General features: G+C 44.4%; 1 protein-coding gene across 10 annotated transcripts in view; it reads left to right on the top strand.

Annotated features, from left to right (window-relative positions):
- Positions 1-16,043, top strand: part of LOC146789135 (diacylglycerol kinase delta-like) — a 688,844-nt gene that overhangs the window by 600,579 nt on the left and 72,222 nt on the right. For all 10 annotated transcript variants that reach the window (XR_014970027.1, XM_085630711.1, XM_085630705.1 and 7 more), the window contains 7 exons: positions 736-844; positions 3,706-3,845; positions 6,475-6,556; positions 9,898-9,989; positions 10,296-10,395; positions 11,301-11,568; positions 14,995-15,099. Coding sequence is in view for 9 of the 10 variants with exons in the window: in XM_085630711.1 (XP_085486837.1) it covers positions 736-844; positions 3,706-3,845; positions 6,475-6,556; positions 9,898-9,989; positions 10,296-10,395; positions 11,301-11,568; positions 14,995-15,099 (896 nt within the window). In the remaining variant the exon portion in view is untranslated. The remainder of the gene's footprint in view (positions 1-735; positions 845-3,705; positions 3,846-6,474; positions 6,557-9,897; positions 9,990-10,295; positions 10,396-11,300; positions 11,569-14,994; positions 15,100-16,043) is intronic.

Here is a 16,043-nt window from a genome sequence, read left to right on the forward strand (position 1 = left end):
ATGCTACAGATGCATGGTACAGAAGATGTATCAAGCATCCTTCCTGCTATTCTTTATGATCAAGGATACTACAGATGCATGATACAGAAGATGTATCAAGCATCCTTCCTGCTAAGGTGTACGATCAAGGATGCTACAGATGCATGGTACAGAACATTATATCAAGCATCCTCCCTGCTGGAGTGCAGGATCAAGGATGCTCCAGTTGCATTGTTACAGAAGACTGTATCACACATCCTCCCTTCTTTGGTGTACTATCAAGGATGCTACAGGTGCATGGTCAGACGATTGTATCAAACATCCTCCCTGCTAGGGTGTACGACCAAGAATGCTGCAGATGCATGGTACAGAAGATTGTATCAAGAATCCTTTCTATAGGGTGTACGATCAAGGATGCTACAGATGCATGGTACAGAAGATTGTATCAAGCACCCTTCCTGCTAGAGTGTCGATCAAGGATGCTGCAGATGCATGGTACAGAAGATTGCATCACACATCCTCCCTGCTAGAGTGTACGACAAGGATACTACAGATGCATGGTACAGAAGATAGCTTTGTGGGGAGCAGGTGGAATATGGTTCCTGAGTGTGCACATAGATGAAGACCGGTAGGCGATCAGGGGTCTGATGTGCACGTTTAGGTACTTTGAATGCATTGTTATTCAGTTAAGTCACCATTACTTCTTCTGTAGCTTGGCTTTGCAGAAGTTAACCTTGTCTCCTATTCTCTTGGCAGCCTACGTCTGTTCCTGAAGTTCTCCACCTTCCGAATCCTGGTGTGCGGAGGCGATGGCAGCGTGGGCTGGGTCCTCTCAGAAATCGACAAGCTGGGATTGCACAAGCAAGTGAGAAATGGAGATTTTTGTTCCTCTGCATCAGACCTGTGTTCCTAGCACCAGGTTGTGTTCCTAGCACCAAGCTGTGTTTCTAACTCCAGGCTGTGTTTCTAGCTCCAGGCTGTGTTTCTAGCTCCAGGCTGTGTTTCTTGCTCCAGGCTGTGTTCCTAGCACCAGGCTGTGTTTCTAGCTCCAGGCTGTTCTTTCTAGCTCCAGGCTGTGTATTTGCAGTGGAAAGTTAAGCAGCAACTAAACAAACACAACATCTCTAACAATACAGCCAGAAGCCAAACCAAATGTTGACTTACATTCATTTTTTCACAATCCTTTTGCATCACCAAGAATCACTGCTCTACTGTTCACACAAAAAAACCTTTGGATACAAACACTGGAATAACTGAACTAAATAAAATGTTACACCATTAGTTTCCATTGGTGGAATAACAAATCAAGCATACAGTTTATACCACTTGTTTTGAAACTACTGTGCCTCTTCTACCAATTGTTTTAAGGTGTTTGTGCCCTGCTTGTTCCTCTCCTACCGCTTGTTTTAAAGTGGTTACTCCTTATTCGTGCCTCTTCTATCACAATTGTTTTAAATGGGGTTGTTCCTTGCTTGTGCCTCTTCTACCACTTGTTTTAGGGGTTGTGCTCCTTTGGCACTTGTTATGGGGTTGTCCCTTGCTTGTATCTCTTCTACCATTTGTTGTAAGGGGTTGTGCTCCTTCACCACTTGTTTTAAGGGAGTTGTCCCTTGCTTGTGCCTCCCTTACCACTTGCTTTAAGGGGGTTTCTCATGATTGTGCCTTTTTACCACTTGTTTTGAGTGGTTGTGCCTCACTTGTGCATGAAGTGTAAAGTACCCTTATTCTACAGTCTGTTGCAAACCCCTACAGAATGGAATCTGGAAATGATTGTTCGCTTCTTAAATACCTACTGCTGCATGCTATTAATAGTGGCATTAGTAGAGCACCAACAGTAGTAACCCTAGTAGCGCCACTGCTACCTGAACTAATAGTATGACTGGTTACACGCATACCGTACTACTATTTAGAGGTAGCAGGAGTGATAGAAGTAAATGTAAATGTATGTTTTTTTATATAGCGCCGATCACCACTACGGGTATCTCAGTGCTGTATTCATACCGCTGAAGGAACCCTTCCTGGCTTTCCATGTGAGGTGTCCACTCCTGGGCACCCCCATGGTGAAGGCCAGGCGTCCCAGCGCTGTTGGGGCCGTTGTGGAGATTAAGCAAGCTATTGCCCAGAGTTGCAGCGTAGGACCCATGATTAGAATAGGCACTGAGGCGAGAATATCCGGTCCGCGGAATTTATAGCCCGAGACTCTGCCGCGACGGGAATCGAACCCTGGTCCCGGACCAGTGCTCTGCATCGAGGTCTGCCACGCTAACCATTGAGCCACACTTCTCCACTGTGGTGGTGGTAGTAGTACCAGTAGTAGTACCAGTAGGAGTAATAGCAATGCCAGTAGTAGGTACACTGCGGCTTCCAACATTTGTTTTGGTGACAGCAATCCCAACAGAAGCAGCAGTTGAATACCTCTTCTACTATCTTTACTAGTAATACTACCATTACTGCTACGAACACGAGTGGTAGTAATAGTAGTGGCATTAGTAGGACTCGAACATTGGAAACAGTCACTTAGCACAGGATTAACTGTGTCCGGAATGACTGGGCTCCAAGTAGCACAGATCTCATGTAATACCAACTGTGCCCCATCCGTGCCAGGTGAAAGTGACTGAGCAGCTTTCGGACGACACGGGCAACTGCATTAACAAGGCGGGCTAAAACACGCATGCCGTTACAACGCAAGCAGAACAACGCTTGCCTTTACCACGCATATGCCTTAACCACGCATGTCCTTGGTAAAGGCATGAGTGGTAAAGACGAGGTCGTGTTTGAGACCGCCTTGTTTAGGCATGCGTTGTTACGGCATGTGTTGTTCTGTTGTACAACTGGAAGACACAGGGCAGTTCTTTCATGAGCCTTTTCCTACAAGCCCCTGAAAGATGGTCCAGGCGTGTGCGACTCAGTGCTGAGAATGGTATGTAACAGACCTTGCCACAGACCTGATGGCCTGTCAGAGGCACGACTGATTTCAGCCCAACCCTGCTGGCCATCCAGACCCTACCCATCCTCTGACCTCATGACTTAACGAGGGTCCAGAGGAAAACACTGACATTTAAAAGGGGTGCTGTGAGTTGTGCTTGGGGTGCTGATAAAATACATATTAATGTCTAAATAGTTTTTGAGGAAAAAGTAAGGACGAGGCAGATACATTGCAGCACCCCGGTTGTGCCAGACACCAGCGCGATGCTAAGATAAATGCATCTGAACCTCCTTCTGGAAAAGAATGGACTTTAACTCATGTTACCACACATCAGTCAGAGCTATGTACAGGTGAAGGAATCCCCCTGCAACCTATGGCTGCATCTCAGGGATGTTGCACTGGGTCCCAGCTTGGATAAGTGATGGTGGTGACGAAAGCGTGCCAACAAATGCCTCTTTTAGCCTAGTTAAAGAATCAAGCTGCTGCTTTCTTTAAACAGTTAATATTTATATTTTGCTTGGATAACAAAGCAGAGTGAACCTGAACTTTTTGCATATGGATGGATGTCATTTTTCAATAATTGCATCATGGTAGGATAGTAAATAGACATTTCTCCATAAATAAAGGATGACATATGACAAAAACACACAAATGTTAAAGCTGCCAGTGTCGCGGATAGCTCTTATAATACTCTATGATCTTTGCCTGCTTTTATACCCCTCTGTTTCTAGTTCAGTTTCTGTTGCCCATTTCCCAAGATGCCTTTTTTGCTCACACAGAGCCCTTTCTGTCTGTTGCAGTGCCAGCTCGGTGTCCTGCCCTTGGGGACGGGCAATGACCTTGCCAGAGTGCTGGGTTGGGGCAGTCTGTGCGACGACGACGCTCAGCTTCTTCAGATCCTGGAGAAACTGGAGCGGGCCACCACCAAAATGCTGGACAGGTAAGCGAGTGCCAAAATGCAACACCGCACAGTGCTATAGGTTCCATATAGGTGCGGTCCTTCGAGGCTGCAGCAGTAACTCATGCTTAAGGACACTAGGGGGTGACCAGGAATATCAAAGCAGTGGGTGCCCTTCCACCTAATCCAAAGCTAACCCAGTACTTAATATGAGCCGGTGGTTTCCAGTGCTCGGCACCGGCACTTAATTGTCAACTCTGGCTCTAGTCACAGTCCACCGCAGGGTGGCGCTGTCTGTCCATTTATGAAAAACGAATAACACCTGTCACTCGCACCATAATTATAGCTTTGGGTGGACTGCAATAGTTTGAATTGTCACACTTTTAGTAGTTTTATGGTTATTACTTGTGTTGGTTCTGTCACTGGCAGCCCTGGCAGGGGCAATGGGTGGTGCACAGTGCAGTAGCCTACAGAGATGGGCCCTGGCACTTACTTTATTTCTCAAATTAAGCACTGGCTTGACCTCTCTGGAACGCTAAGGTTGGATCTGAGGCATTCTATGTGTTTGTTCAGAGATGAGCAAGTTGAAGGTCTCCATCTAAAGAAGTTTTGCATAAACATTTAAAACACTTTTCCATCCTTAACATTTATGACTGGATTCTGAAATATTCTGGCCTGTTTTAATGTTAATTGGACTGTTTCATTTATTGCACAGTAATCTGCCATGGCACAAAAAGATGTGTCCGACGTTAAGTAGGAGTGAAAAACAAAGGTATATGTTCCTCCTGCCTTAACATATCATCTGGTAGTAAAGTGTGTCGTCACTTCCGGGTTTGAGTTTACTCTTTAACACCAACATTAATAATGTTAATCTTTTGAGCGATCATAGACTTAAATATAGATCCCAGTCCATCAGCAAGTGGAAACACATTTCAAATACACACTTATTGCATTCTTTGACTTTAAACTCATATTCGGATAGTTCCGTAAGTAATCCAACTAGAACATCCATCTGCGCCTTGTTTTTCTTGTTTTCTGAAAAAAATAATATTATAGTTTAAAGATATGTGCGTGTGCTGCTGTTTAAAGCTTCATTCTCCCTGTTTTTAACTCCCCTGTCAGTCTGCACAGCAAGTTGCTGGGCGGTTATGAATAACAACATTGAGCATAACTGAAAAAGAGGCTTACTTGCTGTTTTTTTCCACATTTAAAATAAATGCACTCAAAGGAACTGATGGTTTTGTGTCGGTATGTACCTGTAAAAAAGGAAAAAGGACACAAATGTATAAACGCATCCCAAAGCAGGACAGGCGGCCCCGACACAGACATATAAGCACCAGGCTTGAAAAAGCCCCCGACTCACGGCCTCAGGGGGCAAAACACGTGTAGGCTGTTCCATGCTGCTGGAAATGAATGCCTTTGCTGGCAATTATAGATGAAATACACAACAAAATAAAGCATTTCGGAGAAAGTATATAAATGGAAACTATTGTAGTAGGGATTATATGTTGTGTACACCCAACCTTAACAGGGAAGATGAGTTCCCTTTAGTTGTGATTTGCAGATACTTCAGTTCACGTGGCTCAGTCAGTTTGTGCACTCACACTGCACATGCATGACAGCCACATCTAAGGGGTGTCTGGAACCTACTACAAGAGGGCTCAGTCAGTGCTAGGGCTCAGAGAGGACCCGGTGGGTTCCCGCACGTGAGGTGTGTCGCTATTTCTCTTAGGAACGCCTGCGCTACCAGAAAGAGATGGGAGATGGGCAAACAAGTTAAAAAGAAGGGAGGGTTGATGCTGGCAGATGGTGCATAGTTCATGCATGTATGTCTGAGAGCCAAAGTCAGATTGGCATGAAGTGATCAAAAACATGCCTGGTAACTCAAAGTGGGCCTTGTGATCGTGATCAGGTGCAGATGGAAAATAAGTATTGATTCAGCCGGTCACCCTGCCCCGACTTCTAGGATGGCAGAGTGTCTTGAATGAGGAGCCGCAGCAGGCTGAGCTAATGGCAAAGCACTTAGTCGAAGCCCAGAACTTGCCTGAGCCAGGGATGTTAATTCAACAAAATGCCAGCGGAAGTGACATCACACGCCATTTGATGCTGAATGACAATACTGGGTGGGGCTCTTGTCCAGGCCTCAGTGCCCCAACAGCCTCCTATTAGCTACAGACACACTAAGGCAAGAGCAAGGACTGACAACTACTAATAATAAACAGCACTGAAAGACCAGTGTACATTCTGTTTATTCACCTGCATTCATGACCCCTGAGACCAAGGGTAGCAGGTGCAGTACCAGGTGTACTAAAAGCCACGGTAGGGAGGAGTAGCCGATTCTCCCTCTACTGACCTCTGAGTGACCTCCATGGTGTCCAGCCCTGCCGCAACCATTTCTAGAAACTGGACGTAGAAACCATCTCTCTCTCTCACATTATGGATTGACCCTACCTTTGTAGCAGTGAAGCCCAACATATATCTATAGACTAGCTGCTGTAATGGACATTGGGTCTGGATGGAACGTGCGGCGTGATGGAAGGCTGAGTGTTGGGGTAAAACCTTGGAGACCAACATCTGTCACTTGGATGGTATGATTGGAAGGCCTAATTGGGTTAAGCATATCTGCTTAATCATAACATTGATTTTTACACCACTGTTGTTTTTCTCTTAGGTGGAGCATATTTACCTACGAGTCTCCCAAAAATTCACCTCCTTCCATTAAAGAAGATGAAAACGTTGAGTCCAGTATACAGGTACGTTGCTTCTCATACGCAGTCACATCTGTTGCGACAGCTCCACGGGCCTCTGCTGTTCTTGCCCATCTGGTAAAACTGACATATTTATTCATCTTCTGCGTGCCGTACTGACATGTCCCCAAGGTCCAGTTTGTAGCACTTGGTGCTAACGGGCTGTGCGTTATGTTGAACCCAGTGATGGTTACACATCTTATCCACCTGAGAACCTGATTCTGTTCTTGATACGTTATTCCGAGTTTCTTCAGAGTTGCTCCAGTAAGGTGTTAGAGAGCAAGACACAGTATGGGCCATTAGGTACAGTAGGAACAGTAGTGAGTGTAAGATATTCTAGGCGTCTCCAGATTGGCTCAAGGACAAGTGTTTGTGAATAAAATATATGCCCCCTCATGTGCATCTGAGATGCTCCTAGTCTTATAATGTATTCCATGGCAGATCTGTGTCAATAGAGCACTAGCTGTAGAAGGACGAAGTATGAAACGTCACTCACCCATAGCATCTTGAGTATTCTTGGACCGACGCTTTCATGCCTTACTTCACAAATTGTGGGGGCCAATGTTGTACGCTTGGAAATGGCAAAAGAGTGCTTTGTACTAAGGGCCTGATTTGAAGGAGGGCATTAATAGTAAAACCCCAGAATGGAAAATGGACTATTACACCCTTCTTTCCCAACAGTTTGATTTTGTGCTTCGGAAAGGGTGGATGCCCCATAAAGTGAAAGTCATGTAGAAGTGGACAGGAAGTTGGGATTTTGGAATGTCACCTTCCTGGCAGGAAGGCAGAGACAGACCTTTGAATGGATATATTGCAGTGCAGCATAATTAAAAGTTTAAATGCTATACTGGCTCCTGTTCTCGAATTATCCCTCATTCCGCCAGCTATGGTAGAGAAGTGTGTGCTCAGCTACTGTGATCTCATTCTCTCGCCCAAAGATCCAATGAACCGCATCTTGTTGGACAGTTACAGTCAGTGGACCTAAGAGACCCTATGACAGCTCTAAAATCAACTGAAATCAAACCCTTTCATCCAAATTAAATAGCAGAAGGAGATCAGTTACACAGCAGAACTGCCAAAAACTGTTGTGTTGGAAATCTGTGCCTGCAGCTTCATACTCTCAACCAGAAATACGCCTGCTTTTTTCACCTTGGTCTCCACTGACGTCTCCTTACCTGAAATAATGTATTCTTCAGCCTTCTAAGAAGGAATCATGATGTAATAGGTGCCATGGGACCAGCTGGATCCTCTTTCTGGAGAGCAATTATGACTTATGTTCCCTCTTGGAGCACCGGCCGACATTGACTCTGCAAAGAGCTTGTTGTTCAGTTAGTTGTGTCTCCAGCAGAGTAAGGGCACTCCCCGTCACCATCACAAAACTCACCAGTACTTAGTCAAACTCAATCAAGAAGAGCAAATTGGGAAGGAAGGGGGAGAGTCCTACCAGCTGAACAACTAAAACTTTGAACTCTTGTTTTTAACAGCAGGCGAAGACTCTTTGTGCTTGGTTCAAATCCTTGGTTCAAAGAACCTGAGATTGCACCCCCACATCACACTTGCACGCGGGGCGGTGTTGAAGACGATGGCTTACAGCATGTAAATATAAAGTGAAATGTTCAGCCAAACAGAGGGTCCCTATCAAATAGATCCCGTGCGATAGGTGTAATGGTCGTCCATCCTAATGGTTCCACAGCAGGAGTTTACCCTCTGCACACGAGCCGGTCACACAATGGTATAGCCCGCTTGCTCCAGTCTGCCTCTGCACTCAGTATTGGGGACTAGACACCAGGTCAGTGCACGACAGTCTTATCTCCCTTTCCATTATCCCTAGGACAATGTAAGACATTCTGGTAACAATCACGTCTCAGTGCCCATGCCATTGACGTCAGCATTTCCTTTATGAGTACTATCTTCTAAACACAACTTGTACATTGTAGAAAGGACCAATGTGACTCTGTACCCATCACGTTAAAGAGTAGTGAGAAACTCTAAAGTAAATACTATTATGACATGAAATGAGTATCAGAGACACAGTAATATAAGGTTTCAGTTCTTCTCTTAGAAAAATACCTGACATTTTTTCATGTTTAGAAATTATGAAAGGTTTACAAGTTGGTACCTGAATAGGAATTTGTGTACAATCTTCTGTATTCTTTTGTAACATAGCAAGTGTGCCTCTGTTTTCTGTAATAATCATGTAAGTATAATTTTGAGTTCTCTAAAATTAGTTTGAAGAGATTTCTTTTAGTGTTTGCTGTTCTCTCTTTATATGGCACAGTATAAAAAAAACAGCTTTACGGAGTTTTCGTAATTTTATACTGGCATTGACAAACAAATACTAGCCGTGTCTTTAAGCTACTGGCCGGGTGGGTACCTGTCCGTATGTCATTTTTTTTAATGAGCCCCAATTTCACCGAAAGTGGTGAATCTAGTGCCTCCTCAAAGGTGTCTATCCACCTGCTTCGGAAGAAGCAAGCCTGTGGATGAGAGGTTGTCCATATCTTGTTAGGTTATGGCGTTGTATGGTATGTCATGTCATTTAATGTTATTTTACGTGATTTTGGTTTTATATAACGCAACTACCAAAGACAGCCAAAGAAGCCGATCAACCCAAAGGTAACTGGAATGCAGCAACCACCTCATATATTGTATTGGCAACTAACACGGTATTGAGTTCAGTCACTGGCACCGCAGGGTGGGCTATATATATATTTTTTAAAGTTTTTATGTAGTTTTCATAGTAACGGTCTATGCAAATCATGTCAACAAATATCGCGAACCTTCTAGTCTTTAAATCAGATAGGAGAATGTACACACATCTCTGTACTACAGAATGGAGTAACTTCAGAGAGAGACACAATGAGAAGTTATAAAGTATAATTCAAAAACATTTGCAGGCATACGCACCATGAATAGAAAGTGAAAAAAGAAAACAATAATCACACCCAACTCCCAAAAAGTGCCCCACTATAATTATATGCCCCTTTATCACCAGCCATGAAACAAGGCTGGCTTTTAGCTTGGAGGTGGCCGTATAGTAAATTGACACACCATATGCTGAGTGGCACTTTTGTTTTTTTGTCGGTTCTTTTCATGCCCCGTATCTCCCATCTGTCGCTGTCTGTAAGGAGGGCGTAAGAACGTTATAATGCGCTATAACCAAAAGCAATATTACCTAAAGGCAGACTGCCACAGCACGGAAACCGTGGGTCGTTGCATCATAGAGCGAGTGGAGTCTTCTGTTGAGTCTTTTGTTTCTACTTGTGAATGATAATGCCTGAAAAAAATCACTAAATGTGTGTACAGCTGCCAATCTTCTAATACATCTTACTATTTTCGCTCCGCAGGCGCAGATAGCCCAATACGCGGATTCCGTGGCCATTCACCTGGCGAAAATCTTGGAATCCGACAAACACTGTGATGTCATTTCTTCTGGGAAGTAAGTCCTGTCCTCCTTGCATGGTCATATGCCTACTCCTTCACTCTGGGCCTGATTGAGATCTCTGCGGATGGGTTAATCCGTCACAACGGTGACTGATAACCCACTCGCCGAAAGTTAAATCCCACAGGATATAATGGGATTTATTTTTCGATGGATAGGATATCCGTAAGCATTGTGACGGAGTAACCCGTCTGCGGAGGTCTAAATCAAGCCCTCTGTCTTGGTCTACCCATGTTTCTTACATCACCTTGCTTCTTTACTTCTATCTCTGATTTTCCCTGCACTGACCTTTCTTTGCTGCAGGTTCCTGTGCCAAACAGTGAATGAATTTGTGGCAGAGGTTGGAAAGGCTTACGAACGGGTCACCGAGAACAAGGAGGAAGCTGATGCTATGTCCAGGAAGGTAAGAGCTGTGACTGCTTACATGGATCCTCCCCGTCAGATGCACGGAGTCAGCTCAACACTTCTTCCACATTCAGTCCACGTGGAATGGCAAGTAAGGGACAGGCAAAGAGGTTTTCAGACCACAGATGCTCCCAGGACACCCAGACACTGAGTTTTTCTTCTAGTCTTCTAGCCATACCTGCAATAATGCATTTGTTTAAAATAAATAGGCTACCCGGAGCATTTAAAAAATATTTTCCAGAGATGCAATAGAATCGATTAAGATTAAGGCTCCCAGTTTTCCATTTTTACAGATTTTTACAGATAAATAAAGTTAGAAAACCATCTATTTTCCTGTCTGCATTTATTTTTAGACATAGATAAATACGGAAAATATGGTTTCTTCTAGATAATACTCCATACTGTCAGTCACAAGTGCGAGGTCAATAGCTGTGCAGATTGACAGGTAGAGGAGTAAAAAATATTTTTTTAAATTTATTTAAATGTTTTCCTAATAAAGCTTAAATAACTGCAGATATGTAAGCTGTTCTACAAAGCAAATGATTTCAGATTGCTGTAGTGTGCTTTAAATGGATAAAATTCATTGGAAATTCAAACATAAGTAAGCATTTATTGGTTAAACAAAGTTGGAAATATAACTATCGCAGCTTCATTTTTTAACTAAGCAGAAAATAAATATGGATAAATACGGATAAAATGAGCAAAAAATAAATATGGATAAATACAGACAGAAATCTCCCAAAAATAAATACCATAAAACCGGGAGCCTTAATTAAGATACATCATTGTAACAATGTTTTGCTTGACTGCGTAATTTTTTTGAACTGAGAAGTACTTCCACTTGAAATGATGGCCGTCCAAATGTGCCACCTTCTGACTGCGATGCTATGTTCTGTTTTTCAGTGTAAAATGCTTAACGACAAGCTAGACTCCCTGGTCCTAGCTCTGAATGATGAGTCGCAGGCCATCATTGTGCCTTCCGGGATCAGCAACACTACGGCGTACACAGAGGGGAAGGAGGACCGCAAAGAAACCGGCGTAAAGGAGGATTCCATGGAAGACTTCAGACCCAATGCAGTGCCCAGAATATTCAAGTCGAAGGAGCAACTTATGCTGCGTGCCAACAGCCTGAAGAAGGCCTTGAGGCAGATCATTGAGCAAACCGAAAAGGGTAAGATGGTCGAAGAGCGGGGTTTACATTTGCCATCGCAGTATTGTATTTAAAAAAAAAAAAAATCTTATTTATTTTTTATAATTGTACACATGTTTTAGCCAATGAGGGAAAAGTAAGTCAGTGCAAGGGCGGAAGTTGAAGTAATTGTCATAAGGTACAGTGGACACTGAAACTTGAACATGTACCAAGCCCTTTGAAGTGTTTCATGCTCCTCCACACTTCCCAAGTATAACAATTTTAATAAAAATAGAAAAATAATCCATATCTTGTTATTTCGTATTTCACGCAGATTGCAAGAAGGGATATTTGAGTTTACTATATTTAGAATTCCTTTCTATTACTGAGCTCTGTCAAAATAGAAATTTTCCTACGTCTTGTGTTCCATCTTTTCTGAAACTTTCAGGAGTTTGTGCTTTTAATTTTTTTTAATGGTCTATGCTCATTTTAACTGTTCCAGCACCACAAATGTTACCCATGTACATATTTGTATGTTTGTGTTTATTTAATGTTCCTTACAAGGGACGAGTCTAGCTATTCGTGTCAGTGAGTACTCGGCGCGGTGGAGTCAGGGTGAGGATGATCATGCACATGCGAAGGGGGGTTTGTCAAGTTGGGTGAGGACCCATGTTTCTTTTATGACCGACTGGTGTGTGAAGTACATGTCCTTTGGTACCCTTAAAACTATTCCTCCTTCCTCCGCTCTCTGGAGTCAGCATCAGAGACATTAACTAAACAGGGCTCTTTTTAAGAACCCTGCTCTCCTTTTGGAGTAATTTTCACTCCATATTCCTTCCCTTATCCCCTCAACAGGAACTTGGAGGCTGTTGAGGAGGAAAACCCCAGTGAAGTGAACAGCAATCCTAAAGCGTGTTATGGCGCAAGCCCTGGCATTTTGGTACTTTGACGTGCAATATGGAGCCCATGTTATGGCGGTTTATATAGCGCACTTATCACCCGTGAGGGTATCCAGGCGCTTGAGCAGGTGTGAAGGCATGTGATCCCTGCAGAGTTATTCGAAGAGCCAGGTCTTCCACTTGTTGCGTAGCTCAAGAAGCGAAGAGGAGGCTCCTATATGCTGCGGGAGGTCAGTCCATATTCCAGAGATGTTGCGTTTTCATCTCTGTTCTAAAATGGAGTAGTGATGGGGTCTGCCTGAGCTTCGGTGGGATGTCAGTCAAAGGAAACCACTAGTGGACACAGAACGCAGCTATATGTAACCATGAGGGATTATGACACCCTCTAAAGCTCACAGAAACGAAAGATTCCTTTCACAGGATACTAAGATAAGTGTACCACAACCCAGTGGATCCCATTGACATACACTCCGTTCCCAATGGTGTCCTGCACCTGACTGCCAGATGCAGGAGCTACTTAGTGCTGTTTAAAATATAGGGTAAATAAGTGACTGCTGTGCATCAAAAACGGGTAAAATGCAAGCACACTAGGCCTCGTGCTACAGATAGGGCGCCCTATACTTGTTTGTACCACGTCGCACCTTTAAACAGGTACGCAAGGCCCAAACAGGGACAGTGCGCCGTATTAAAATGAATTTGCTGCCCTCAGGGCACGTGCCAGCCCATGCCTGCCTTCCACATTCAGTGAAATTTGAAGTACCTGTTTTCAAGCCTATGTTTCACTGTGTAGGCAGCATACCACCTGCACTTTAAAGAGGGTGGAGAGATCCCATAGCAGGCAGGTGCAGAGAGTGACTGCCATGGGACCTCCTTCCTCCCTGCTAGAGGCATGCCTTGCAGAGGTGCACAGACGGTTCATCACCTTTTTGCAGCGCACTGTCAGTGCACATCCTAAGCACCTGTTTGCCTCCTCGCTTGGGTCCGTAATACAGCGTGGGTGCAGAGGCACTGTAGTTACCTAATTTGCATAGGGATGAGCCCCATGCAAACCAGGTAACACCCTCTGAAGATAGAGCTGGCACTACATATATGGCAGCACTATCATTATCACAGAAGAGGCTGCACAAGTGTCTGTGGCCCGTCTGTTACACCATAGTGCCCCAGGAGCACACAAAGCAAGTGCATATGTACACCCATGTAATATCGCCCCTGGTGACTGGTTTCCAGGACTGCAACTGATGATTCCTCATGGGGCAGTGGGTTCTGAATTCAATTGTCCTGAAATTGCAATTGACAAGTAAGTTGTGTGCTTGCAAGAAGCACCACCAGTAGGGTGCGCAAGTAAGGTGTTTGCTTGCAAGAAGCAACCTAGAAGGGTGCGCAAGTAAGGTGTGTGCTTGCAGGAAGCGCCCCAGCATGGTACGCAAGTAAGGTGTGTGCTTGCAGGAAGTGCCCCAGCAGGGTGTGCAAATAAGGTGTGTGCTTGCAGGAAGGGCCCCAGCATAGTGCGCAAGTAAGGTGTGTGCTTGCAGGAAGGGCCCCAGCATGGTACGCAAGTAAGATGTGTGCTTGCAGGAAGTGCCCCAGCAGGGTGTGCAAGTAAGGTGTGTGCTTGCAGGAAGTGCCCCAGCAGGGTGTGCAAATAAGGTGTGTGCTTGCAGGAAGGGCCCCAGCATAGTGCGCAAGTAAGGTGTGTGCTTGCAGGAAGGGCCCCAGCATGGTACGCAAGTAAGATGTGTGCTTGCAGGAAGTGCCCCAGCAGGGTGTGCAAGTAAGGTGTGTGCTTGCAGGAAGTGCCCCAGCAGGGTGCGCAAGTAAGGTGTGTGCTTGCAGGAAGTGCCCCAGCAGGGTGCGCAAGTAAGGTGTGTGCTTGCAAGAAGCGCCCCAGCATCGTGCGGAAATAAGGTGTGTGCTTGCATGAAGCGCCCCAACAGGGTGTGCAAGTAAGGTGTGTGCTTGCAGGAAGTGCCCCAGCAGGGTGCGCAAGTAAGGTGTGTGCTTGCAGGAAGTGCCCCAGCAGGCTGCGCAAGTAAGGTGTGTGCTTGCAGGAAGCACCCCAGCATGGTGCGCAAGTAAGGTGTGTGCTTGCAAGAAGCGCCCCAGCATGGTGCGCAAATAAGGTGTGTGCTTGCAGGAAGCACCCCAGCAGGGTGCGCAAGTAAGGTGTGTGCATACAGGAAGCAACCCAGCAGGGTGCACAAGTAAGGTGTGTGCTTACAGGAAACACTCAGCAGGGTGCACAAGTAAGGTGTGTGCTTGCAGGAAGCAACCCAGCAGGGTGCACAAGTAAGGTGTGTGCTTGCAGGAAGCACTCCAGCAGGGTGCACAAGTAAGTTGTGTGCTTGCAGGAAGCACTCCAGCAGGGTGCACAAGTAAGTTGTGTGCTTGCAGGAAGCACTCCAGCAGGGTGCGCTTGAACTGCCAGAACTTAGATGCAGGCCTTGAAAAGAGATTTGGTCTTTCAAATCCAAGACAAAGACATTGTTTGGGCTTTGCTTCAAAAAGTCAAGGACATCACCTAACACTTTAACAATACATCTATGTTATGTCTTTCCTCTTCATCCCACAGCTGTTGATGAACAAAACAAGCACACTCAGGTTTACAGAAACCCCTCGTCCTCCTCCATCAAGAAGGAGCTCTCCGAAGAGTTCAGCAAGGACTCCGATACCTTCAGTAAGATTATTTATTTCAGTTTATTGAAAGAATGCAGTATTTCAAGGATGCCTTTTGTATTGATTCAGATTTGCTCTCTTAATGAAAGTGACATAGGGTATGATGACCTTCAGCTGCTCAGCACCGGTGACAAGTAAACAGTTCATACTTGCTTTTGGGGAAATATAACCCCATCACTCACCTTTTCCTGCTTCTGTTTCTCTTTTTTCACTTTTGTGCTTTAAAATACTATTTGCACTTCTCCTCCACTTTGTCTACTTGAGCAGCAAAAATGTTTGTGTACTTTTGATGCTCCATATGCTATTTTTTGTGTGAAAAGGAAATACCTCTTTCAATATTTTAAAAAACATTTCAATGTTTAATTTTTGTTCTTTCTAGATTTTATTTGTTGTGGTTACCATAGCAGACCTTTATGAGTTCTTAAGCCATTTGCATGAATTCTGTGGCAAAATTTGTAAGATGTAGAATTTCTTTTCAGTTCCACTTTGGGAAAAGGAATGGCAGAAAGCCAGCTTTCAATTTCCTGTCATTCAACTGCTCCACGTGATGAGATATGAATCCTGCGCATCTAAAAAAGAAATATTTAATTTTCAAAATATTTAGTGTACTGTTCCACTTAACATGCTCATTTGCCAATGCTTTCGGGCTAACAAGCAGTAAATTGATACGAATTTACCAAACTAAAATATGTTCTTTTAGAATCTATAGGCACTGGTTGGCTTCCATTAATTAGTCAGGTTTTAAGGCTCACAGTTGTCAAGCAAATTCTGTCTCTGCAGATTCATAAAATGCAATTCAGTGTTGTGCACACTCGTGTCACATATAGAAGCTATCACCTGAGGATTCATTACTGATTTTGTGGCTCCCTGAAGTCTACAAGAACACGTTTCGACGTTTTGCTATTCAATTGCACAACCGTCCCTTAAATCACACCCAGGCATTGC

This window comes from Triturus cristatus, chromosome 10 (genome assembly GCF_964204655.1).
Source record: "Triturus cristatus chromosome 10, aTriCri1.1, whole genome shotgun sequence".
Classification (NCBI taxonomy): domain Eukaryota; kingdom Metazoa; phylum Chordata; class Amphibia; order Caudata; family Salamandridae; genus Triturus; species Triturus cristatus.